The sequence below is a fragment of the Artemia franciscana genome, chromosome 9 (genome assembly GCF_032884065.1).
Source record: "Artemia franciscana chromosome 9, ASM3288406v1, whole genome shotgun sequence".
Lineage (NCBI taxonomy): Eukaryota > Metazoa > Arthropoda > Branchiopoda > Anostraca > Artemiidae > Artemia > Artemia franciscana.
In genome coordinates, this window is record NC_088871.1 from 47,432,539 (window position 1) to 47,459,129 (window position 26,591).

The window sequence follows — 26,591 nt, forward strand, 5'->3', positions numbered from 1 at the left end:
TTTAACCTCATTATCAGACCACATCCAAATTGAACAGCTTGGCTTTGTCCCTGGAAGGAGAATCACAGATGCCCTAATTGAACTAGAGTATCTGATAAAACAAAACTCCAAAAAAGAAAAAGCAATCCATGTAAATATTCTTATATATGGACTCAGCATTTGATAGAGTTAATATGGGGCAACTAATCAGAAAGATATCTGTACTAGATTTACCAGAAATTGGGTCGACAAACTCTTAATGGGCAGTTCAGGCCTCCTTGCAGGGCTCCTACTCAGAGTTGAAGAGAGAAGCTTATGACACTGGATTCCCTCAAGTGGCTGTTCTAAGTCCACCTTTCTTCTCAGTTTATTGTCATGATATAAGCCTGGAAAATGTCCTTGGAGCAGAGTTTTTTCTGTATGCTGATAATATTGCTATTGCAGTTGTGGCGAGCGAACTCCCAAAAAGCTGTAGATATGTAATATGGTTTTCTCAAGCCATAAGTCAATTTCTGTGTTTTTCCACAAAATCTGACTACTTTCAAACCGCTGGTGAAACTGAATGGACAAGTAATTGTAGTTGCAGAAAACGCACGCTTTCTTGGAGCTATATTTGACCAAAAAATGACATAGAAACCCCATCAGGCTGAGCTGATTGGCAGTCTCAAACATAGATAAAACTTCGTTAATGCTTTCTGCTTTGGAAGAAGAAGAGCCCCTACTGCCTTTGCTTCAAGTATTGTCAAGTCAGTGGTGATATCCAAGGTAGACTATGGATAATTTATATGTGGATCTGCTAAGAAATGTCTCCTGAAGAAACTTGACACTACCCTCCTTGCAATCTTACGAAGAGCCCTTGGTTGCCCAAAATCAACTCCTATTGTAGCTATGTACTGTGAAGTGGGGATCCAGTCTCTTCAATCCAGAAGAAAATATCTCCTTGCAAGATATTTTGAAAAAAAGATGAGACTTAAGTACCGCATTATCTAGAATGGAATCATTAGCCACCACAACCCGAAGTCTGCTTTAAACCAAAAAAGATGCCCTCTTTCCAGAGATTCCTTTGCCTTCCTGGTATTGAAGAATTCATGGAGAATGGCAGGTTGACTGTTAAGTTGGATGATGATTCTCCTAGCGCATCCAAAGTAATTGGGGAATTGATTTTTCCTAAGATCAGCATTGCAAAAAGGAGGGCCTTCCCGAAGCACTGATGAAAATTATATTCCTGGAAAAATTGGCAGACCATCTGGACTACATCCAACTTTACGCAGATGGTTCTAAGACAGACAAAATGCAATTGTGCAGCAGTTGTACCCTCCAAGAGCATGTTTCTCTCCTACCGTTAACCTTCCAACCTGACTTTTTTCTCTGCAGAGCCTATGGCAATTAAGTTTTCTTTTCAAGCCATATCAAGCCAAACAGAGATCAAACATCAAGTATATTGTCTGTACTGATTCATTGTCAGCTCTGGATTACCTTTCACACCAGCAGCGCCAAGCAAGAAATGTTGGCATTGAGATTGAAAATTTTGTTACACAACTTGCAAGAAAGGGTTTATCAGTTCTATTTATAAGGGTTCCAGTACACTTAAATATAACAAGAAATGAATTAGCAGACCAGGCAGCAAAACAAGCCTCCCAACTGGGTCTGATCGCTCAATCCCTATTACTGGTCCTGAATTCCTGTCTTCAATCAGTTCAAAAGTTTTGGAGGAAGAAGAAGCTTGGCCCCATTCCTTCCATACAAAGCTACTCGATCTCTATGATTATAAGCAGCCATCAAAAGAAATGTACCTCACATCTCGCATACTTTCAACTTGCCTCTTTCGTCTTAGATGTGACCATGCAAAGACAAAATCAATACTAATCCATTGGAAAAAGGCCTCATCCCCCAAAAACTCCACACACGTGGAGTTTATGAAGAATACGTCACTACTGGTTGGGTTCATTCCACTAGAAGATTTTTTTCTTACCTCTATAATAGTTCATTTTAGAGTTATCACATTTACTATTTTATTTGTTTTTGCTATCTATACCTTATCTGGTTAAATTTCTATATTTTATATTTGGAAGTATGTGACACAAATTATGTAAATTTGCATTTTTTAATTCAATTGTGTTGTAAATGTATTTTAATTACTTTAAGATAAATCACAGCTGGATTATTCGGATTCCCGTTTTTGAACGCAGGCATTTGCTGCAGGTGATTAACCCCCTACCAATATAAAAATAAGTTGTTTGTGTGTTGACTGACGTTATGCATGTTTGTCGACTGACGTCATTATAAGGATTGAGCATTATGCCGTCATGCAGTTGTTTGTCGACTCACGTCATGTTTATCGACTGACGAAATTACAGACCGGGACACCGGGACACAAATGACGACCGGGACACCGGGACACAGGGAATATAAATGATGACCGGGACACAGGGACACAACTACAATGGGGACGCCAGGGGGCACAAGGGGATATATAAATGACGACCGGGACATAGGGAATGTTCGATTAGCATTAGCAATCACCATCAACAAAGCTCAAGGGCAATCATTAGAATAATGAGGTATAGATCTGAATACGGATTGTTTTTCCCATGGACAACCGGGACACAAATGACGACCGGGACACAGGGAATATAAACGACGACCGGGACACTCAAAGAGAAATTACAGACTGGGACACAAATGATGACCGGGACACAGGGAATATAAATGACGACCGGGACACAGGGACACAACTACAACGGGGACGCCGGGGGGGGGGGGTGGCACAGGGAGGATATATAAATGACGACGGGGACACAGGGAATGTTCGATTAGCAATCACCATCAACAAAGCTCAAGGGCAATCATTAGAATAATGAGGTATAGATCTGAATACGGATTGTTTTTCCCATGTACAGTTATATGTTGCATGTTCAAGAGTCGGTAAACCTGACAATCTATTTATATGCACAGACAATGGGACAGCGAGGAATGTTGTATATTCGCAAGTTTTACGTAGTTAAAACCATATATATATATATATATATATATATATATATATATATATATATATATATATATATATACATATATATATATATATATATATTCACAGGTGGGACACAGGGACACAACTACAATGGCGCGTAACTAATATGGCGCGTAACGACTCACGCGCGCGGGGGGGCTTGGGGGGCAAAGCGCCCCCACCAACTAGGTGTTGGGGTAGCGCGAAGCGCCACCCCAACAGCTAGTAGCACGATAAGTAACACATGTCTGGTTCGGTGAATTTTGACTGAAGTGACACCAAAGCAAGTTAGTGATTACAAAAAGCATAAAATAATCATGTGATACGAACGCATATGACCTATTGGTCGAGCACGTCGAACCCCAAACAACAACAACATATGTTAAAGACTTTTCTCTCTCTTTGTGTGCTACTCAGTGGGAAGGCAGCAGAAGTCACAGCATATTTGTATTTATGTTTTTTTTAAGAGTGGGGGGAGTAGATCCAAGCTGATACTAGTGATAATTTTTAAACGATATTTTACTACTGCTATAGATGTAATGTGGGAAATCGACGTAACTTTCATGTCTGCAAACATATAACCAAGCGGGGTGTTTCAATGAAAACACAAAAAAAAAAACAGTTTTTGATACATTTGGGGATAGGGAAACTAAGGAGGCAAATGCGCCCCCCCCCCCAAATTGATACATTTCGAGGATTTTGAAAGAGTATCACTAGTTGTTAACGTCATTACAGCTTGTTACTTCTGATTGTGTACCGATAAGAAAATGAGCTTATCGATTTTAATGTGACAATACTCGAGCTGATGTTTTTTATTATTCCAGGCTGTTCATTTGGTTCTACTCGTTTTCTATATCGTTGGTGTGAAGAGCGAAAGTGGGCGAATCATTTTTCCAGATCAAAAGGAAGAACGCTCTGGTTCTGTCAAATTTGTAGAAAATGCTATACAACCTTTGGGGAGAAGCATCAATTTTCCAATCGGCACAGTCAAGTTTGGTTGCGGACCGCATGAAACGTGCACAAACTTTTTCAGTTGCTTGCAAGAATATGAGAGGACCGATGCTTTTTTGAAGGAGCATAAAGGAGTTAGAGCTCAATGTCGCTTGAGCGATGGGACTACTGGCGTCTGCTGTCCAGAAAGAAGAGATAGCAATCCCATTATAAAAGGTATTTTTTTTCGGAATTAGAGTTTCATTGACTTTGAACTTATTTAGTAAAGAAACAACTGTAAAAGTTGTTTTTGAGTTAATGGTCTTAAAAGTTATTACATTACGTCTGGCATAAATTGAGAATGTTAATACAGCAAAAAAATTCAAAAATGTGTAAAGCTATTACAACATTATCTCAAAACTCCAGAGAAATGCTGCCACACGGTGGCACTCCTCGTAGGTGAGCATAAAGCTGGAATCCGTACAAGAGGAGGGATTTGCATAAGAGGTAGTCTAAACGCTTCACTTAAGATGTTGAAGACTAGTATAAAATAATGTCAAGTCATTCCTTAAAAAAGAGACATACTTGAGGGAGGATTACCCCTCCTGTATACTGAAGGGATTTTTGGAAAATTTTAGCCTAAGATTCTTTTTTCTCTTTGCCTGAGTCGGCTATAAGATGCCACTCATTTGGTGCCTTTAAATGAACTGTAATAATATTTTAGATCTCTGGATCACTTGAAATCTTGCATTGTCTTTTTTTCTTTCTCCATTCTTTTTTTTCATTTCTTTAGCGCCCTCGTGTGGTTGATGTCTCTATTCCAAGTTGGAAATGTGTGTTGATTTGTTTAGCACTTCGCTTCAGCCTGTTTTTTTTTCAGGATAGTCAGTGTAGGTATATACTTAAAAAAAAACCTGATTCTCTCAACTAAAATCTCAAAATTTTCCCTCTGTCTCAATTCTCTGGTTTTTACTTTTTATTTTCGAATGTCATCCTCCCACCCAAAGAACTTCTTTTGAACATTACATGTCACCTCGGTGTCTAACAGACTACTACAAGATGATTTCATTTCAGTGTATAAATATAGCTTCGTTTCTTGTGGATGTGTTAAGCTTTTGTATCATGAGTAATCGAGCTTTCACTTTCAGTGATCAAAGGCGACATCTTGAATTCACCTTCCGCCCCAGGTTCGTCAATTAAGTTTACAGCTGATGAGCTAAAGGTTAGCAGTGTTGCCGCTAGCTCTGTAGTAAAGAAGGAATTAGAAAGAGAGAAAACACTCTTTGAAAATGATGTATCAGTAAGTTCTTTAGTTCATTTTGTTTTATCAAGCATAAATATTTACCATGGTTTTACGTTTTAGTCTAGTCAGTTTTTCTTCAAAAATTAAATAAAAACAATTTTTTTCAACTGAAAGTAAGAAGCAACGTTGACGCTTAAAACAAAGAAAAATTATTACGTATATGAGGGGGTTTGCCCCCTTGTCCATACCTCGATCTTTACGCCAAAGTTCGATTTTTGTTCCAATTCTTTAAGAATACCCCCTGAATCACAAAGGTCGTTTTAATTAGAATAAATAGCTCCTTGGAAGTACCTTTGAAAGTACTGAATTCTATGACTTTTACGGGTTATTTTTTCTTTTTTCAAAAATAAGGCAGCTTTTCTCAGGTTCGTAAGCTACAGTGATGACAGTGGTCAAATATGGCTCTGAAGCATGGACACTCCGAAAAGCAGATGAAAATTTACTAGATGTTTTCCAGAGAAATTGCCTACGGATTGTTCTGGGTACCCGGCTGACTGACCGTATTTCAAACAGTAGGTTGTACGAAAAGTGTGGTTCAATCCCGCTTTCTGGGGCTATAATGAAAGAAAGGTTGAGATGGCTAGGCCACGTTCTACGGATGAAGGATGACAGATTACCGAAGATTGTCCTTTTGGCCAACCGTCTGGGGCTACACGGAAAGCAGGTCGTCCTTGTCTGGGTTGGGAGGATGTCATAAATAAGGATTTAAAGGAAATGGGAACTTCCTGGGAGGGTGTAAAGAGGGAGGCTTTAAATAGATTAGGTTGGAGGAGGAGCGTGCGTAGCTGTGTTGGCCTCAGGCGGCTTGGTGCTGCAGTGAGTTATTAGTAGTAGTAGTAGTAGTAGATTGATAGTTTCGAGAATGCAGGGCAACCGATGGCGAATTTCAGGCACACGTGTACACCTTTTACTTTTTTTCGGACGAAATTGATTTATGTGGTCTAGAATATCTAATTTTTCATGCTTGACTTGATTTATTGACAAAATAAAAAACAATACATGTACTTATTCCCGTAGTGCCAATATGCCAGAGGCTATAAACGTCCAATACAGGGATTTGAGAAATCAGTATTTTGATAAAAATATCATAAAAAATTTGACAAAATATCATTAAACAAAAATATCCTTTTTCTAATATCATTAAGCAGAATCCTTAAACAAACAAACAAAAACTAAACAACAAAAAATGGAAGCATTTGTTTCATCTTCTCAATAAGATATTTTAAAGTTGTTTTGTTTTTTTTTTCAGAACCAGATTAGCGAAATCAATTCTTCTATATATTTGGGCAATATAAGAGCATTCCAAATATGAAAGGAAACAAATCACTTCTCAAAATTATTGCATATACCTTATTCACAAAACATTAAAGGGACAAACTAAACAAACAACTTTTATCTACTCAATAAGATACTTAAAATAAAATTCGGAACGAAGTTAGAGAAATTAATTCCTTTATATAGTTGGGCAACATTTTCCACACCTCTACACCAACATATCGTAGCGACAGTGCGCCTCTATGGCTGTGGCGCAATTCTGATGTGAATGAGTTATTTTCAGATGAGGTTGTTGGGTATGAATGATTTTCTGACGCCATTTGAAACATATTCAGTTGTCTTGGTCCAACTGGTTCTAAAGAGTTAATGGACGAGTATACCAGACTTGCAATTTGGAGCATAAATATTTTAGAAACATTCAGAACTTTTGCCAGGCGGTATGAATCACTTGTAGAGTATTTATATGAAAATAGAGCTTTTACTGCCCGATTTTGTATTACTTTGGTTTTATGCGCATTATAATTAAACGAATTCGACCAAAGAACGCATATATACTCTAAACATGAAGAAACGAGAATATAATATAAAGTTCTAAGTGCTTGATGAGGATTAAAGTGCTTTAGTCTATTTAGAATACCTGTCCCTCGGCATATTTTAATGGAAAGTGCCGTCCCTTGATCTTTGCATGCAATTATTTCATCAATAATCATTCCCAGATAATTGAAATAGATTGTTCTTTCAATCACTACATTTCCAAATGAAAGTACCTTATTTATTTCAAAGTTTTTTTTTTTTTTTTGAAATATTTAATTCGAATTAATATACCCATTTAATGGTCGAACCTAAAAAGACTGAACAAAGCAAACTTGCTTATTATAACTACTTTGAATTTGGCTGCACAAGCCTTTTACCGGTGGATGGCATTTAGCTTTTTACCGGTAAAACAGGTTTTGAGTAATCACAGCTCAAAGTTTGGGGATTCGAGGTTTGAAGGCGAATGATAGCATATTCCAGTCGCTATATACATTAAAGTGATTTGTGCTATGTACAAGAATCATTCTGCTGGAGGTTAGCAACTGGTTTGTATTAAATCAGGAGTTAAGCAGGGTTGTGTTCTACCCCCCTTTATATGGATCATTTTGATGGACTTCGTCTTAAGAAGCACAGGAAAGGCAATTAGAGACCACACAATCAAATGGGGAGGAAAAACGCTCCTGGACTTAGATTTTGCTGATGATTTAAGCATATTAGATGAAGGTTTGAGCAAAATGAATGAATTTTTAGAGGTTTTGCGAGTTCAGGGTGCTAGAATAGGCTTGAAAAATTAATGTTAAGAAGACCAAGTCACTAAGACTAGGCATAAGAGAAGATGAAAAGGTGACGTTGGGTAACGAAAAGATTGATCAGGTCGGGAGCTTCACTTACCTTGGTAGTATTATTAGTATAGACGGTGGGAGCAGTGAAGATGTTAAAATTAGAATAGCTAAGGCTCAGGCTGTTTTTTCGCAGTTAAAAAAATTTGGAAGAATAGAAAGATAAGTCTGCAAACCCAAATTAGAATATTGGAAGCTACAGTGATGGCAGTGGTCAAATATGGCTCTGAAGCATGGGCACTCCGAAAAAAAGCTGAAAATTTACTAGACGTTTTCCAGAGAAATTGCCTTCTGGGTACCCGCCTGTCTGACTGTATTTTAAATAGTATGTTTTACGAAACATGTGGTTCAATCCCACTTTCTAGGGCTATAATGAAAGAAAGGTTGAGATGAATAGGCACGTTCTGCGGATGAAGGATGACAGATTGCCGAAGATTGTCCTTTTTGGCCAACCGTCTTGGGCTACACGGAAAGCAGGTCGTCCTCGTCTGGATTAGGAGGATGTCATAATTAAAAATTTAAAGGAAATGTGAACTTCCTGGGAGGGTGTAAAGAGAGAGGCTTTGAATAGATTAGATTGGAGGAGGAGCGTGCGTAGCTGTGTTGGCCTCAGGCGGCTTGATGCTGCATTGAGTTATTAGTAGTAGTTAGTAGTAGTATATGAAAGGGGCTTAGCGTAAAGAGCGGGGTGTTGATGAGGAAGCACCCCCTTTGATATACGAAGTAATTTCTGTTCGTTTTAAGTTTTAATGTCACTCCTTACTTGCAGTTTAAAAAAATTTTTTTTTTTTTATTTAATCCAATTTAAACATCCTCTCACTTTGAGAGGCCGAGCTATTGCGTAGTAGCGTCATCGCCCTGAACTATTAATATAGTCCATAAAAGATGAACTGTTATTACCTGCAGTTTATGCAGTAAACTAATGGCTATAGGGTATTGGAAGGCTGCGTAGCGATTATAAGGGCAGAGGCTGGTGGATTTTTATATATATGGGATGGGGAAAGAGGACCTCATGGAGCTTCAAATTTGAAATTTAGGCCTATAATTCCTAAATTTTTGTGATAGGTGTCTGATATAAATATGGAGGGGGATTTGCCCCTGTCCTCCCTTCATTTGGAGGAATATGGTTAGACTAGGTGCAGAGTATAGATGCTGAAAAGGAAAAAGCTCCCCTCTTCTCGCAGAAACTTCAACAATGTCTATGCATTGTGACATAAAATTGTACTTAATTTTAAAGATTGGGGATTTGATCGGTAGCCGTGTATTCGATTCTGTCTGATTTTGAAAAATAAACTAATCTAAATGAGCCATTCCTCGCAAAGTGCTGTGATACACAAATTGAACCTCAGTTTAAACGACGGAGGATAAGGATGATAGCAGCCCCTTCTATTGAAGCCAAGCCTGAATATGACTTTAAATTGAATACAAATTAAATAAAATGCAATCTGTATAAAATAAAAGCAAAAACCGACATTAAAACCCAAAATAATTAAAATTCTTGTGCATATGAAGGGGGAGGCCAACCACCTCAGCCCCTGCTACATACATTGTAGTTTTACCCTACACTCTGTGCTTTAGGAGGGGATGCTTTATCATAAGATCAATGTGATAAAAAAAAGTTGCTTATTTTTTTTTTTACCTCGGTGCTTCAAAATGAAAGGATTTACCTATTCGCATTTGCTTTTATCAATAAAGTTTGTGGGTTAAAATATCTGAAAGGCAATCAGTAAATAGAACATTTGCTTTTACCAGCTGATTAGCTCTTTTTTTTAACACTCTTAAATTCTTTCAGTAAAGCACTAGCCAAATTTTACAGTTAAAAGCAGGGTCCGAAGGGGTCCTCTACCTGCAGGATAGTATTTTCTCTTTTAAGTCTTACCTTGGAACTAAATCTTTTAGAATTGCTTGAATTTTTCATGCCTTTTCTATAACTGAATTTAACTGAAATGTCATCCAATCCTAATAATTGTGTTGCGGAGCAACACTACTGCTTTCGTAGTTTTTTTTTTTTTTTTCCACCGTGATCAGCGACCTGTAACTCCGAAGTGGTAAGAGTTAAAAATTTGAGATTTTTCAGAGGGAAGGGAAACGTGAAACAGAGTAAAAAAGTTCCAGAGAAGTTCCTAAAATTTCTAACAGTTTTCCATAAAAAAAAATAAAACCGTTTTTTTCTTAGAAACTCTGCGTTCGATGTTTGGCGTCAAGTTAAGACGACCCTAGCTTCGGAAATAAACTTGTTAGAAATACAGTTATGCTGAACTCATGTAGAACTTTCATTTGTCTCTTCGAGAACCGGAGCACAAAATTCCGTAGCTCTTACAGATTTCCCGGAAATAATTCCGGAAAAGTCCATCTCGTTCCGATTTTTTTTGGAATTTTCTCAAATTTTCGATTTTGATGTTTCTTATATTTTTATCGAGTAGTGCTATGAAAAGTATGCAAGAAGAAGTGAAGTATTCTATATACCAAGTTGCTTCGTTCTCTAAGAAATAATTTCCGAAGTTTCGACGTTCTAGAGGTAACTTCTGTTCTGGACCAGCTAGAATTTTTTTTCCAACGCGGTTCGACAGGTCTCGATCTCCTAACAACTGGAGCTTACAATAGTTTCTCCGAAATAAAATTCCTTCTGTGGGTTTTTCTATTTGGAAGTTTTGTCATGCCCTCGGGGCAATTTAAATTTTTTGGTGAATTTGGTTTGTTTTATATTTTCCTAGCTTAGACCATCAAAAGTTAAGCAGAAAACTATAAGACGTTATTTCCGTATCTCTTTCAGATTTCTCGGAAATAGTTCCCGAAATGTGCGTCTCGAAACATAATACTTCGAATTGGCGTCAAGTTAAGACGGCCCTATTTTCGGAAGTAAACGTTTTAGAGATAAAATAATTATGAACTCATATAGAACTTTTATTGATGTTTCTCGTTTATTTCTGGACCAGCTAAACATTTTACCAAACTCAGTTTAGTAGGAGCTCGAAATAAAACCATATCAAAGATGCTTCAAGATAACAATCGAAGCCGCATTAGAAAAATGTCCTCTGAAGGACATAATGGAGACTTTTGCTCCGCAACTGTGTCCCGTAGGGCACAGTTGCACGTGTTGCTCCGCAACTGTGCCCTAAGGAACAGGGCACAGTTGCTGCAACACTTCCCGTTGCACAGGCAACGGAGGTCTAGTTTTTACCATTTATATTGCCAAAGTGTATTGGCAACTCTGCACCAACAACAATGCTCGATTTTTCGGGAGTTAAATGATATTGTTTTGTTATCGACTGAAAATTGCCATATGTTTTTGACCGCCGTTCAAACATCCTTGTTCGTTAAATCAGAATATATATAATCTATTAACTTTAAGTATAATGACATATATTTGTCCTGTAAGTAAAATTGAAGTTTGGGAAAAGTAGTGTAGAAGCTATGATGAATTTTGGGGTCAGCGAACTACATGATTTTTTAGAAATCTGCTTATTCATCTTAAATACGGTGTACATAATTAATGGCACTCCCAGTTTTTTTTTCTCTACTTTGGCACTTGACTTAATGAATGATAAAATCCGGAAATCATCGCTGTCATAAAAAAAGAAATAAAAGCACCTTATTGGTTATGTCAGCAAAAAGATTTCATGTTACTTTAATATGATAGAAAAAGAGTCCCTAGACAACAAAAACTATTGTTAAAAGGTTTTATTTTTATCGCGAAGTTTCCTTGCTTTTATTATATTTTGCAGACAATTAATTTTTTCATGCGCTTACTCGGATATTGGACTAACATCATTTTCGCGTCCTCAGTTCATATTAATTTCCGAGTAAAAATTTAACTTTAAAAGACATTTTACGGTTGCTTTATTGTATTTCGTTCAAATAAATATTTTTGTATTTTTGCCGTAGGATAAAATAAGATATTTTATGAAAAATTGCTATCACAAGCCCCAAACTCAAATTTTGCAGCCAATAAATAAAAACATGACAAACAAAAAAATTATAAAAACCCGGAAACTAAAAGACTGAAAAAACCACCTAAATTGAAATTATTGCATCGAAAACTAATACATTAGTTAATAATTAATACTAGAAAATGTCATAACAAGTTAAAACGATAAAACCCGGACATAAAAAAAAAAAAACTAAATATGAAAAAAATATAAAATCGGGCAGCACCAATACTAAATAATAAAAGAGTGAAATTAGTGAGAGGTTTTGTTTATTTTTATTTTGTAATGAAGGCGAATTTTTTTTTAATGTCTGCAGGCTCAGCGTCCAACGGGAGACAAGGATGGAACAGGTTGGGTAACGGCCCGAGCAGGTTGGAATATGAGTGCGGAATGTCTTTTGGAAAAATATGCTCCGTGCTCGGGAGCACACCTAGCTCTTGACTTGTTTGAATTACAGATACCAATCAGCTTGCAAAAAAATAGAAAGTTTCTTTAGGCAGTCGTTGACGCGATACGGAAAGTCAGATTTAAAGGCCATAATTGGTCATCCTGGTTGTTAAGTTATGACCCACTACCCCTGTGTCAAATCCCCTGATACTATGCCAAGCCCAGGGTGCATATAAGAAGGCTTTAAAAGTGTGGTCCTAGCTTTCTTGTGCAAGAGAATCACGTTCAGTTGAAGAAGGTACTGAAAAAAAAATAAGTGGGAAATGAAGTTATGCGACATGACGTCTCTTGTTATTAAGTCATTATGAGTATGCGGGATCTTGGGTCGTGTGTCAAGCAGCTCCTTTGTTTCTTAACGTATTAAAACTGATCATCTAAACATCCTGGTTATCCATTGACCATCCTTAAGATCCACTTGTATGGATCAAGATTAGTGTTAATACGCTAATCTTGCTTTAAGGTAATCGGATGAATTATTTTATTGTCGGCAACACGATTTAAGGGGTCTCTCAATGCTCGTTGAGCTAGTAAAACTTAGTAAAACGACTGGAGAAGAAGTTCTCCATCACGATTGACCCTCAGCTACACCTTATATGTGACTGCAGATTCTATGTGCATCTAGGATATAGTTGAAGAACTTGTACCAAAATATCTTATTCTAATAGAATTCGTTTCACATCCACATAAGCTTTAATGTTTGATTTGTCAGATTGCATGCCAAAACGTGCACAAGAGTTCTGACCGGGAAGTAAATACAAGACGCTCCTTAAAAAATAAAAACAAACCATCTCAAATCAGTTGGGAAGAGACTCAGAAAACTACTTCCTGAATCAATTCATCAACTGAGCAAATACAGCAAAGTTCAAATCACCATCTCAAATCAGTTGGTAAAAGACTCAGAAAACTACTTCCTGAATCAATTCATCAACTGAGCAAATACAGCAAAGTTCAAATCACCATGTCAAATCAGTTGGTAAAAGACTCAGAAAACTACTTCCTGAACCAATTCGTCAACTGAGCAAACACAGAAAAGTTCAATATCTCTGGCAATACATGACAGTTTTCCGGTTGATGACGGCAATGACGACGCCCAAAATGAACATTTTGAAACCTAAACTCTTCTAAGCATTTATTATTATCAAGACTAAAGTCATGAATGTATTCTCAGTATAGCCTATAGCCTAAGAATTAGAGTATTACTTTGGAGCTGTCATATTATCTATTGCTTTTAAGGTATTTTATTCCGAATAATGGATCGTAGCTGCACCTAACCAAAACTGCAAAGGGATTCAAAGGATTTTGTTAAGGCTTAATCTTTTAAAAGCAAACCACTTTCCCACTTTTATCGAGGCATATCAACAATTTTTCGCGCGATATCTGAAGGGGGTGGTCATTTGATTATCAAAAAGCTATGGGTAACTGAGGAGGCTAAGAAATTAAGTCATCTCGATGAAAAAAGAAAGGAAGAAAAAATTTAAACTAATTCGTGTTTTCAGGTAAAGATATTAAGCTGTTAAAGTTTCGTAACCTGTGGTACTAGCAGTGTTTGATCCTAAAAAAGCCGCTATTTTCCACCCGATTCCATTTCCCCTTTATTCTTGGGATAGTACTTATAGGAAGAAATAATAGGCTTCGGCCTATCATGTTTCACTCCATAAAAAAACACTACTTATCAGATTCATTCGATTGAAAATTATTTAGCCCCAGTGCCATTTTTAAAGATCAAAACAAATTTAAACCAACCAATCCATTGTGTGATTCGGGCATTCCTAGCCTCACGTGGAATACAGTTAAGATTTTGCCATAGCTTTATAAATTAAAGCGACCGAAAGGTGCCTCCTTGCGTGACGGTGCCTTCCTGTGCCTCCTTGCGTGACGGTGCCTTTCTATGCCTCCTTGGGTCAAGTGATAATTACAGCTCCAAGAGTAAGGGCCATAAAGGATGAAAACAGCATGATAGATTACACGTTGGATCTTTGATCTACACAAGTTATAAATTTGCATAGTCTGCCAGAGGCAAATATGCGGAGAAAGGCATTAGCATTAATTGATAAAAACTTGAAATTCTAAGATCCCAACTTTCGTTCTGGCTCCTTTCTGGATTCAGTCTAATTATTATGTTTTAACTTTTCGCATGTTTTCAGATTCTTGTGCATTTATTTCAATTTTTTCTGCACCAGAAACGATATGGTGGATATGCTGCCATAATGTTTATTTTTTTTTCATTTGATCTGCCCCAAGATCTTTGCTAGAAAGATCTTATTTTTTTTAAGCTGACAGTAGAAAAGGAATGTAACTTGAAATACTTGTCATACTCTATGAAGACTTTTAAGGAAAAGAATTCTAGAATGTCGACTAAAACATTTTTTAATTACAGGTCAAGAAAGGAACACCGTCCTTCGGCCAATTCCAATTCTTCAAAACAACATCTGAAGCCATTCAACTGTCACAAGGAGCTCTTAAAGTTATAGAAGCAAGCAGACAGCTGCAACAGCAGTGAGTATCTATGTGGTCATTTTGTTTAGGCTACCTACATTTTTAGTCGGGGTGAATTTACCGAACTTGATGCAACAAAATCATACTCGAGGGGATATACAACTTTAATAAGAATGTAATCTGTGAGAAAGGGCTTTGAACCAGTGCCCCCCCCCCTGTCCCACCGATATTACGGCGTTTTATCCAACATTTTTCAAAAAGCTTGTATTTGGTGTTTCCGAATCCATAAGAAACTAGAGCATACTTTTAGAAAGCTAACGCCTGATCAGCTTACATAACTACGAAAAGTATATGGAAGGAGCTTGGGGATGCAATTCTAGCCAATTTTCTTTTATAGGTGCTATTCGCCAATTGAAATAAATACATAATAGGGACGTAAATTGTTATGGATCCAGGGGGCTTTTCCCCTCCCTAACCATGCCAGTGATCTTAGTTCTGTTTCTAAAATTTTTAACTTAAAGCTATAGAAGCAAGCAGACAGATACAGTATCAATCAGGGAAGGGTGAATTTAAAAAGTGAAGCGAGCAAAATTACCACCCGAAAAATACCTTTGGTACATCTTCATTAAAAAAAAGAAGAAGAATAAAATCATAATAAAGAAGAAAAATATATCTGGAAGAGAAATCTAGTGGCAGAGATGCGAAAGAAGTGCTACCATAGAAAGGTAGAGAAAATAGACATTAGAATAACTCACCAGAATTTGTGCATGATAAAATTTTCAATTCCGTTGGACTGTAAACACAAACTTAAGTATTGAGGGTAAATTTAAAATCAATGCATTTTACATATTTGAAATCACCGTAAAAATTAAATCCTTCATTTACAGATTTCATTAGATTATACCTAATTTGGACTGTAGATCTATATCTAAAAGTCTGCTTTACTCATCTCCGTAGTCGGCACCCTGCAGCTCGCGAGCCGCATGTGACTCTCGTGGCCAAAGTGCTGCTCTTCTGAGATTCTTTGTTACTCTGATTATGCATTTTTTTACAACTTAAATGAGCTGTAAAAAAAGAGCAGACACATAAAAAAAAACTTTACAAACTAACCCCATAAATAATTGTAATCGGAGGAACTCCATATAATTCATATCGCTGGGGTAATTGGCTTTAGGTTGTTGGAATTTTTTAGGCATTTAACTGTCTAATTGACATTCTACAAAAGCTGAAAATATATCAGATAAAGCTGGCACTAATATGACAATCTGTCCTTTAAAATCAACGATTTTAATAATAGACTTTGCAAAAGTCCCGCCTTCTTTCATTTGCCCTACGGCCCTAAAATGTCAGTTACAGCTAAGAAATTATTGGATTTGCAAATATTAAGTAATTTTGAATAGAATTACCGTATAAATGATATCTTATACCGTATAAATAACATTGTCCTTCCTTAAACTCCTTAAAAAGTTTACTCTTATTTCTACGCCTGATCTTTGAGTAAACCTTTCCTATTTGGATTCCTGGCATTTGGATTCCTGGCATTTCCAAAGAACTATTGGACAGAATAGAGGTAGTTTGAACAAAATGCCCAAGAATTGTCTTTAATGAAGGTAAACTTCCTTATATATTTCTTATTCACTCACCCTAGAAAAATAAAGAACAAAAGTTAGATAATGTTTCGATGATAGTGCTCTCCATAGCCCCAGAACAAATTTACTCTTAATTTGTCACTCATATCCCCTTACACCTCAGCTCCCTTGTTGTGCTTCAACAAAAGTCACACTTTACCCAAATCAAATTTTGGTTCTTCTCAGTTATCCCAACAACACTGAAGTTCTTGATCTGTTTAAAACCGGCTTCTCTGTCTGCATTTGGAAATAATCAGCTTAGTCTCAGTAGGATAAACTACTATATAGGTATGTTGTAACTGAATGTTTAATATATAGAGTTGTTTAGATTAGGTTACATATTCAGTATAAGGCGTTCTGGGTGGCCTGTTTTCCATAATTCTCTGTTGTAGTTTTCTTAATTTTGTTTCCAAAGAATTTATTTTTATCATATTTTGGTATATGTCATTATGATTAATCAAACTTCACGACTTGAGTGCGGTTGGAATAACTGACAAGTACCCAAAATTTTACGCAAAGAGATACCGAGAAACTTGTCTTGCATATATAATTGAATCCCCTCTCTGTATGGAGCAGAACAGATCCATTCACGAATAAGAACAGACAGATTTGTGGGGTAGAACAGATCAAACATGCATCTTGATTTCGTTTTTTTTAATGTTCATTGTGTAAGATTTATTTTTATTAAATTTTGGACATGCTCTTTTCGTATACCACATTTTACAAATTTCGATTTTTTATTGGTCATTTTATGCATGACATTTTTCGCTTTCAATTGGTTTTTTAGTTTTTTTGTTGATTCTGTTTTTTTTTTGCTTTTACATTTTTATTCGACATGAGAAGCAAATTTGACCCTGTTAGAGTTTGTGATAGCCTTTCGGGAACAAGTATTTTCTTATATTATGGGAGGGGATTTCAAAACAAAGCAAAAATGGAAGATATAAGAACCTACAGGGAAATCATAAGAATCTTGAGATATAGGGTGATAGGGAGTTAACAGATCTGAAAGCCCCCAATATATACGTAAAATGTATATTTTTGTAGCCATCAAGCTGTCTTTAAAAATTTCTTCATAATTGGTTGCTTTTCAGTTCATTTTGTGAATATTTAATATCTCTTTTTTAATTCTAGACGATCCGAATTAAGCGAAGAAGAAACAGCTCAAAGTCTCCAAAGCGTTTCTTTTAGGCCTGTTTTAAAGGATGTTTGCCCTCCTCAGCTTTTCTGTGCCCCTTCAAAATATCGAACTATAGATGGCTCTTGCAACAACCTAATAAATACTAGATGGGGGAAATCATTAACGATATTGCAAAGGATATCGAATCCGGACTTCAAAGATGGTAAGTTGAAAACAAACGGTTAAAAGTTTAGTTTTGTTAGTTATTTTTGCTTGTACTTTGCTTGAGAAAAATTTAGTTGAAAATATGCCTGAAAATTAAAAAAAAAGAGAAAAACAAGTGTTGGGGCATTTCAATAGATTTTAGTTTAAAATAAAAACTTTCATAGAGAAGGAAAAAAAAAGCCAACAAAATACTTCGTTTTGGTAATGAGATTCCCTTTTGAACAAAGAATTTATCAATCCATTATCAATTTATTATTTATGTTGGATACTGAGCCTGGATAGATCTTGCCCTTAACTCTTTTTTCAATAAAAATTTCAGCTGGCCATTTTCCAGTCCCGTTTTTGCATTCATTTGCGCTGTTTCTTAAGTACGAAAATATCTTCAAAAAAAAATCACGGTAGCCATTGTGGAGAGTCTAAAAGGATCAATAAAAACAGAATTAAATACTGCATTGAATTTTACAATCGCTACTGGCGGTGCTGATCTCCGTTTCATGGCCCTTCAGCCAGGAAGTGCAGTGAGGGTGCTGGGGGCCAGACATACTATGCTTTCACACGCCCTTCCCATTTACCTTCTTTATATTTCTCCAGGTACCCATTTAGTGCTGGATCGATTCTGGCTGAGCATACAGAGTCAAACCACTAAACCCCACCGAAACCAAATCACAGATGTACTGGATGGATTGATGTACTGGAATAATTGCATTAGCGTAGAATTTACCTTTCTCCGCCAATATACATGCAAATATATATATGCATAAGTTTTTGCCTCAGTTTGTCTTTTGTAATTATGAAAGACATATCGCCGGTCCTTTGTTTCTTTTAATTGTTCAGGTGATGGAACGTTAATACACCTGACTTTTGCTACTAAACATTTTTTCAATGAATTTGTCTATAATACCTAATTATGGTTGCTTCATCGGTATTTTCTAGTTCTTATTAAACCGCCAGTGGCAACTCCAAAACTTCATATTATACAGCATGAATTCTTCAGAATAATTGAAAAACTGAAAAAAGTGCTTTCTGTTTGTTTATTATTATGATAAAACAAGTTTTTTCACAAATGAAACTTAACGTTCTTTCAGCCGTACAAGATACGGCAAACTGCAAAAGTCAGGTGTATTAACATATCTTATTTTCCAAGCAAGCGAATATAGGTGCAATAGTCCTAAAATTAGGTGTCGGTTTTTTCATTAAAATGGCTAAACGGCGGAGAAGTGGCAGATCGTAATATAACGTCTTTGAGTTACCATTGACAGCTTGGAGGTATTTAAATTTGTCATCAAAGTATCATAATCATACACGACAGACAACTTTATTGAAATGTTTTTATTGTGGTGAAAGATTTTATTACCGAAAGTTTATTGACTTATTTTGTTTTTGGCATGCATGGTAGTTTGACCGGTAATGCTTGGCAAAAAGTCGTAAAAATAGCGTTGGAGGTGTTAAGGTACATTAAAAAGAGGTAAATGGTAAATCAAGGTTAATGAGAGCATTCTTCTTGAAGAATGCTATACTAAGCTATACTAATAAGCGATGCTATACTAAGTTCTATCCCTTTGCCAATAATTCCAAATTGATTTTGCTCAATTTTGATATTCAAATTGTTAATCCTTAAAAACTTAGTGTAAGATAAAGGAGTTCAAAATGGACGGTTGGGAGGAATAGGCTGTTCTGGGTTATTTCAAAATTTTATGTGACGCAGCTAATTTTAAATTTTCAGCTTATTTGTTAATTTTTTTTATGAAGGAGAACCATATGTTCCAATAAAATCAGGACAATTTTTATTTCAAAGGCTACTCTATTAATCCTGGTTTTAGTTGGTACTCTTGAGGGAGAAGCAAAAATATTAGAAGACATAATCAAGGATTTCAGTAAAACTTAGGGGAAACCAAGGATTTTATTTCTTTTTTGCAATATTGCTGCCCTGCGGAAGTTTTGTTCTTTAACATTTTTTGCATTTTAGTGCTATTTTATATTGTAAAGTGTGCCTATTTCTCATCAACAGTTGGCTCATAATCCAGATAATGGCAAGGAACAAAAAGTAAACAAGAACAATTTCTTATATGGCCTAGGGGTATTTCAGAGCATTATTTTTCAGCTAATGAATTAATCAAACATTCGAAAACGTCGCTGTAACTCTATCATGTTCTTCTTCTTGATGGTTATTGTCGCTCTCAATTACAAACTAACGAAGGTATAATTTTTCTCCTTCCTTGTTATTGTATAGATGTAGTAGGCATCGGTTCTGCGCAAAATTTATGTTGATTTTTTAATTTACTCTTATTTGGAGACCTACTCTGCTTCTTATTATAGGTGTTTGGGCCCCGAGAAAAGCGAAAAATGGTAAGGATCTACCCAGTGCACGTTTTGTGAGTGCCAATGTATTTGGAGATTTCAACAATCCACACAAAGATATTACTTTGATGGTTATGCAATGGGGACAGTTTATTGATCATGATCTGACGCATGTGCCGATATTTACTTTCCGTAAGTTTCTGCTTTATGTAAATTTTGCATATTCTGGAGCGTAAAATCTGTTTAGTATTTATTTAAGCTGTCTGGACCACTTTTCTTTTTTACATTATACAATAATTAAAAGTTCTGTCCAAAGAATAATCGTTCTTTAGCTTCGAATTGAAAAGGAAAAATTTTCCATCCAGGGTCTGCACGTTCTATAGATCAGGAAACAGTGGAGTGTGGCTGCTTTTCTCAAGAAACAAAGTGTAAGGATGCGGCTCTATACTTCATGGTCCAAATTGGTGGTGCTGATCTCTGGTCATAGCTCTTCAATTAGGAACTGCTGTGGGGAGTTGGGGAACTTTCCATCCTGTGCTTTTTCCAATACCATTATTATTCAGCTTCCCCAGGCTTCTCAAAGTACCCTCCAGAAACGTGCCACGGACCCTTGTCCAAAATTAAATCAGGGAAACCAGGACCCCGGCCCTGATGACTACTTTGCTAGGACAGCTAGGTTTGGACAGAAAGAAATAGAAATGTAACTTTCCTATAATTTTTTTGTAAAAATTGTGCTGTAATTTCATTGATGATCGAAAAGACGCAGCAGATCTTGTTGTAAACCACTCCTTTTTATCCTTTAAACGTATGACAGAAAACATAGCTCTGCAATTTCGTCTTTTTAAAACCTAATTCATTTCCCTTTATTCTCATGTGAAATAAGAAGAATGAAAAGTAAACCGATCACTTTTTCTGTGTAAAATGTAAAGTCACTAAAATAAACGGGAATTTTTTGAATCGCTAGTCCCTTTTACACTAGTCCCTCTCTTTGACTGGGCAATCTACAATTTTTATTTTGGCCTTTTATAGAACAACATCTATGATTAAAACGCATATTAAAATCTACAGCTTCCTCGAAATAGAGAAAGGGGTGTCAAAGTGGTGAAATAAACCCTGCGTGCAATAAAGCGTTTTCGAAATTAGTCTCCCGAATTCTTCTTTTATCGACAAAAAAAAAAAAGGTTTTCTTGCTGCCTGCACATTCAACCAGCATAGACTAGTTTTCAATATAATATTATTATCATATATCTCTTTAGTGTTAGTGGTTTCATCAAAGAAGAGGCTATTGCACCAAAAAAGTTGTATCAAAAGGAGAGGTTATTGTCTTATCCTTTTCTGTTAAATTGTATCATTTAATTTGAATGGTTTATTTTCGGGACTTCAATTGTCCCCTTGTCTTGAGCCAATCACACTCCTAATTAATTGCAAGTTAGAAAGGAAGCCAAAGCATCTAGCCTTTTTTACCCGTCATTTTATGTAGCTGCTATTTCAGCGTCAAATTTTGAGCCTGTAAGAGCACTAAAAAAGCTCATTGGTTATTTGTATGAAATTTTAAGCAAGTAAAAAGAACGAATAGCACAATATTTTTACAAGTAAGCTCTCTTTTACCGTTTGGTTGCACTTGTTGTATTCCCTACTCTTTTACTATTCTTTATGTGTTTTTTTTAAGATGGCATTTCTTCAAGCTGCATTCTTAATATATTCGCTATTTTAGAAAATGGAAGTGGGATTGAGTGCTGTACTCTTGATGGTAAGGCCATTCCTGAAAATCTTCGACATTCACAATGCTATCCAATTGAAATTCCATCCAATGACCCATTTTACAGCAAATTTGGCAGGAAATGTATGAACTTTGTGCGTTCTCTTATTGGCACAAGGCCAGACTGTACATTTGGATATGCAGAACAGGTAGGATAATTTCATTCTTATTTCTAGCATGCTTCAAAAGTATGCAAACTTTACAATGAATTACTTTACCATGAATTTTTAAATATCCTAATAAAGGGATTTATCCTTATTTGAACCTATATAATTTTTAAAATGTGCCGTAACGTTCCTTTCTTTCATTAAAGTCCTGGAAAGCAGGTACCACAGTTTTCACATAGTTTATTGTTTTATATGCATAAACTATGCTGAGACAATAGCCTTCTTAACTATTACAAACAATTTCTGGAATTCAGTTTTAGAAGAAAGAGACCTGAAAAATCATTCCTTCAGGTCAATTTCTGGAGGGAGGGAAGGGGAGGGGGGTTCTTAGCTTTTGTATTCGGGAATAGAGTAGATCGAAGTTTCACATTTACACACAAATACATAAAAAAACAAAAACAAAAAAGATAATAAAGATCATTTAAGTTATACGGGTTATTAATATTTAACCCTTTAATAATCTTATTGATATTTAATTGAGATATCTAAAAATAATATTTGAAAATAATACATAAAAACAAGGTTTAAAATTTAAGCTCTTAATGTTTAAAATAGAGAAACCAGTCTATCCAATTACTGATCCATTGAGCTGGCTTTAAGCTTTTCTTGTCAAAGTTTTATGCTCTAAAGAAGGGAATAAAACCCAAACAATATAAACGCACGAAAAAATGCAAAAGATATGTTAAGCATAAATTTAACAAAGTAAAAATAATGTAAGTAAAAAAAGGAAGAAGAGAAAGAGTCATCAGAAGAAAAAGAAAATAGCTGAATTGCTACAGCATAATGCTAGCTTTGTCTGAAAGACAACTAATGACCGTTTGTCTGCGATTGTAAATAAAGGATTTCCGTGACATAGGGGCCTGAAAATAAAGCGTATCCTGTTTAATCAAATAGGGTTTGAGACGAAGCATACTAATTGTCGCCAAAGGAAACTGAAGACGTAGCGTGCGCACTGCAAACCAAAAGAAATTTGAGACGAAGTGCAAATTGTACAAACTACTTGACCAAATAGAGTTTGGAGTGGAGTGTATGTACAGTTAATAGAAAGGTCTCGGGGACATATCACATGTACTTTGACCAAATAGGACTAAAGATGGAACACACGTGCTCGATGGTGGAGCTTCCGCAAAGAGAGTAGCAATGTCTGGGTAGACAGGGCGGGGCCTTACATTAGATTTTTCAATCATACAAATTAAAAATCCTAACATGGCTTTGAATTTAACAAGGTGTGAAGTTTGCTTCTTTCTATTAAAACATACCTGTGATCAATCTGTTTTATTCGGACTACTTGCATAATATGCGACCCTTGTTTCTCGTACTATAAGTATCATGTTACCCCTGGAGCTGCTTATTTTGAATGTTCATCCATCTTGGAATTCCCTTCTGAGGCTTTTGAGGGCTCTGGGAGTGTCTAAGGATACATGTAGGAATCAGCGGGCGTTAAATTGCCCTCTAATCGGTCTCACCTCTTAATAATGGCGTTAGAATGTTTGATTTATGATTGAATGATGCCCCCCCCCTAATTATTTACGTACATTCGTTCTCTATCGGGAGGTTGAGAAAAAAAATCTAAGGAAGAGAGATCTCTCTTGTCTAAATCAATTTGCTTATTTCTAAGTCCTACACCCTTTTCTGTCATGTCGTTAATAACCTTCAACTTGGTCATAAAAGCCTTATTTTTTTCATTTGCGCATTTTATAAGAAAATTCAAGAGCAAAATGAAAAAAAAATAAAAAATATTTCGTAACCGTTTATGCGTTGGGTGTGAAATTTGTGCTCAGTTTGAATTTAATGAGCAACTTGTGCTAAGTTGAGAAGAAACAGAAAAATCAATATATTTTAGACCAAAAATAAAAAAAAAGTTTGTAATAATAAATTACAAATACTAAATTGGCTATACCAGAAGTCAAGAAAAAAGTAATTGCTCCAAAAATATAGATATAGTAACGTTCACAATTTTATCTTAACCGTCGATGGTTTAGTGATCTAATAGTCGCCTGTTTTAGGGTCAGTTAGCGTTAAATTCCCACTTGGTACTTTGTTTAAACTTATTTCAAAAATTGAAATAGTTATTATTTATACAGAAACAAAATTCTAACGAAATCAAGAAAGAAGAGTTGGCAATTTTTTCATTTACTAATTTGATATTATGAGTCAACTGTTGATGATAAGTCACTCCCAAAAAATAAAATAGGAAATACCATCTTAGTCACAATCGTTTATTCAAAGGTTAATAATGAACAAATGGCGAAACATATGGCCAGAATTTGAGTATCTATAAAAATTCAAGCTTTTTTTCTATCTGAAACCTAACACCCCATTAAAAACCATGATTTAAGTGAAGAGAAAAGTAACAAAAGGAAGCTTATTTACCGAAAATAAACCAGAAACCTGATTCCGTTGGTTCCAATGCTGGGACATTTGGTACAGTTTATAGAATCTACTGGTGAAATACAGTAATACTGGAAGGCCATGCAAATGAGATAAGTAAACCACCCCCGTCACCCTGTATATAGTATACCGCTAAAGTCTTAGCAGATATTAAATGTTTGAATCTTTACAGCTAAACCAACTGACTCATTGGCTTGATGGATCCATGGTGTATGGATCAACAAAGGTAGTTGCTGTGGCTCTTCGCTCTTTTAGAAATGGAAGGTTGTTCGTTACTAACTCCAATGGCAGGGAGATGCTCCCCACCAAACCCGCTGCAAATAAAGAGCATGCAAAAGCAGATGAATGCCTTGCTGATGTTTGTTTCACAGCAGGTAAGTACAAGGCTGAAATAGAAGGCAGGATTGGTTGTCAAAAACGAAAGGCACAAAGTAGAATTTAAGTTTTCAGCAGCTGTAGAAATGAAGCGTTAAGCTATGTAGAAAATCACGTAGAAGTGTAAAGTTATGCACAAAGTTACATATCCTTGGACTTTGAACGAAAAAAATTCGAAGAGAATAAATCTATATCACCCTTTTATGTAGTGATGAAATAGTAGGATCAAGTTTGGGTTACAAATAATTGGAATAAATGTTGAACCTTGACAATGATTTCTGATTTTCATTTTGTATGTTATGCTAACAAGCTTTAAGCTTATAACTAATTGGATGAATAAAATAAATAAAAACGTTGTAGGACATTTAATCTTAGTTTTAGAATAATTTCATATATTTTTTTGATTATTGGACTATAAAAATTGGCTGTAATGCTATCGAGTGTGTCGATTTTTTTTAAGGCACGGGCTGGCTTTCACCAACCCAATAACGGATTCACTGTCAAAAACTGCATCTATGGACGAAACACTTTAGGGGGCCATAGTGCAGCAAAACTACGCTAGAACCCCTACGCTAGAATTTATAATTTCTATAGTTCTACATTATATCTGTAATTCTTATTTCTTATTTCCATAGTTTTTTTGAAATTTATTTTGAAGAAGCTCAAAATAATTTGATGGCATTTGTCGAGTACTACCGCTTAAGTTTTAATCCTAACCACAAGAAGTATATCATTTTACTCTTTCCCTCTCTAGAAATTTCTATATTTTTAAACACCCCCCCACCCAATATATTTTCCTATAGCTTCTGCTTAATTTTACACTTGGGATGATTCTATGAATATGTCTTCACCCCAATGACAATTCCTGTTCATCTTTTTTTTTGTCTTTTCAAACTGTTAAATTGTTCTTTAAATGTTATATTTTTTAATCGACATAAAAGTTCACTGAGAAGTTGAATGGATTGAATTGGGAGAACTGATCCAATCTATGTTCTGCAAGACACTTCGAATAATGAACTACCTATTTTTCAGTCCCTTGGAGTTATTCGGTTTTTCAAGTTTTTTCTCAAGTACCTTAAAGATATCTGTCACAAAGTCACGATCTTCTTTGAAATCGCTTAGTATTGTTCTATATTTGCAATTACCCCCAAATAATGCGATGGATATATTTTTAACAGAAGATAATCATCTACTTTGTAACACGACTCAAGCTCCTGGCAGGTCAAAAGAACCATGCTGATTTGTATTTGAATTCCTGTTGAGACGTCTAAGGGATCAACTAAAGAGTTCCAGACGTCAGCAGGTGCTCTCAAAGGCTGCCTCCTATCCCCTCATCTGTTTCTAAATGAACCTTTATCACTCACTAAAACCAGATGGCGCATTCATTGGAAGGAAACTTGTCGACAAACTAGCGTACGCAAACGACATTGTGAAAACAAGCAGTCATGAAGATTTCCTTAAAACAGACAAAAACGAGATAGTTTTAGCAACCGAAGCCCTTGGGATGGTTGTCAACGCAGATAAAACAAACTCGTGCGGGTATCTAGAGACTCCTCACCCAGAGTCATACAGCAAACCATAAAAGGAGAGCAAATTTCAAATGCAGAATCTTTCGTCTACCTCGGCAGTCTTTTAACCTCTAACAACGGTTGCTCAAAATTGATCATGTGCAGACCGAGCCTTGGAACTAGCAGTTTCAAGAGCCTATCATCAGTTTGGAAATGTATAAATCACTGTAAAAATCACTGAAGGTTCGACTCTTTAATTCTCTCCTAATCCCCATTTCTATGTATGCAAGTGAAACTTGGTCAATTAAAGCTGATGACGAACGTCGAATCTCTGCATTTGAAGCAAAATGTCTATTTCGTGTAGCAGGGATCACCTACATTGACTGAGAATCCAATGAAGACCTCCGTAAACTCCTTCACTGCTCATGCACTCTATCATGG

The 26,591-nt window shown here is 36.0% G+C and overlaps 1 protein-coding gene across 1 annotated transcript in view; it reads left to right on the forward strand.

The window, feature by feature from the left end:
* The window catches only part of LOC136031498 (peroxidase-like), an 80,323-nt gene that overhangs the window by 10,509 nt on the left and 43,223 nt on the right, over positions 1-26,591 (forward strand). Inside the window, exons 2-8 of the mRNA XM_065711152.1 lie at positions 3,814-4,156; positions 5,068-5,219; positions 14,624-14,742; positions 17,442-17,650; positions 19,969-20,142; positions 21,665-21,858; positions 24,440-24,641. Coding sequence (XP_065567224.1) covers positions 3,814-4,156; positions 5,068-5,219; positions 14,624-14,742; positions 17,442-17,650; positions 19,969-20,142; positions 21,665-21,858; positions 24,440-24,641 — 1,393 coding nt within the window. The remainder of the gene's footprint in view (positions 1-3,813; positions 4,157-5,067; positions 5,220-14,623; positions 14,743-17,441; positions 17,651-19,968; positions 20,143-21,664; positions 21,859-24,439; positions 24,642-26,591) is intronic.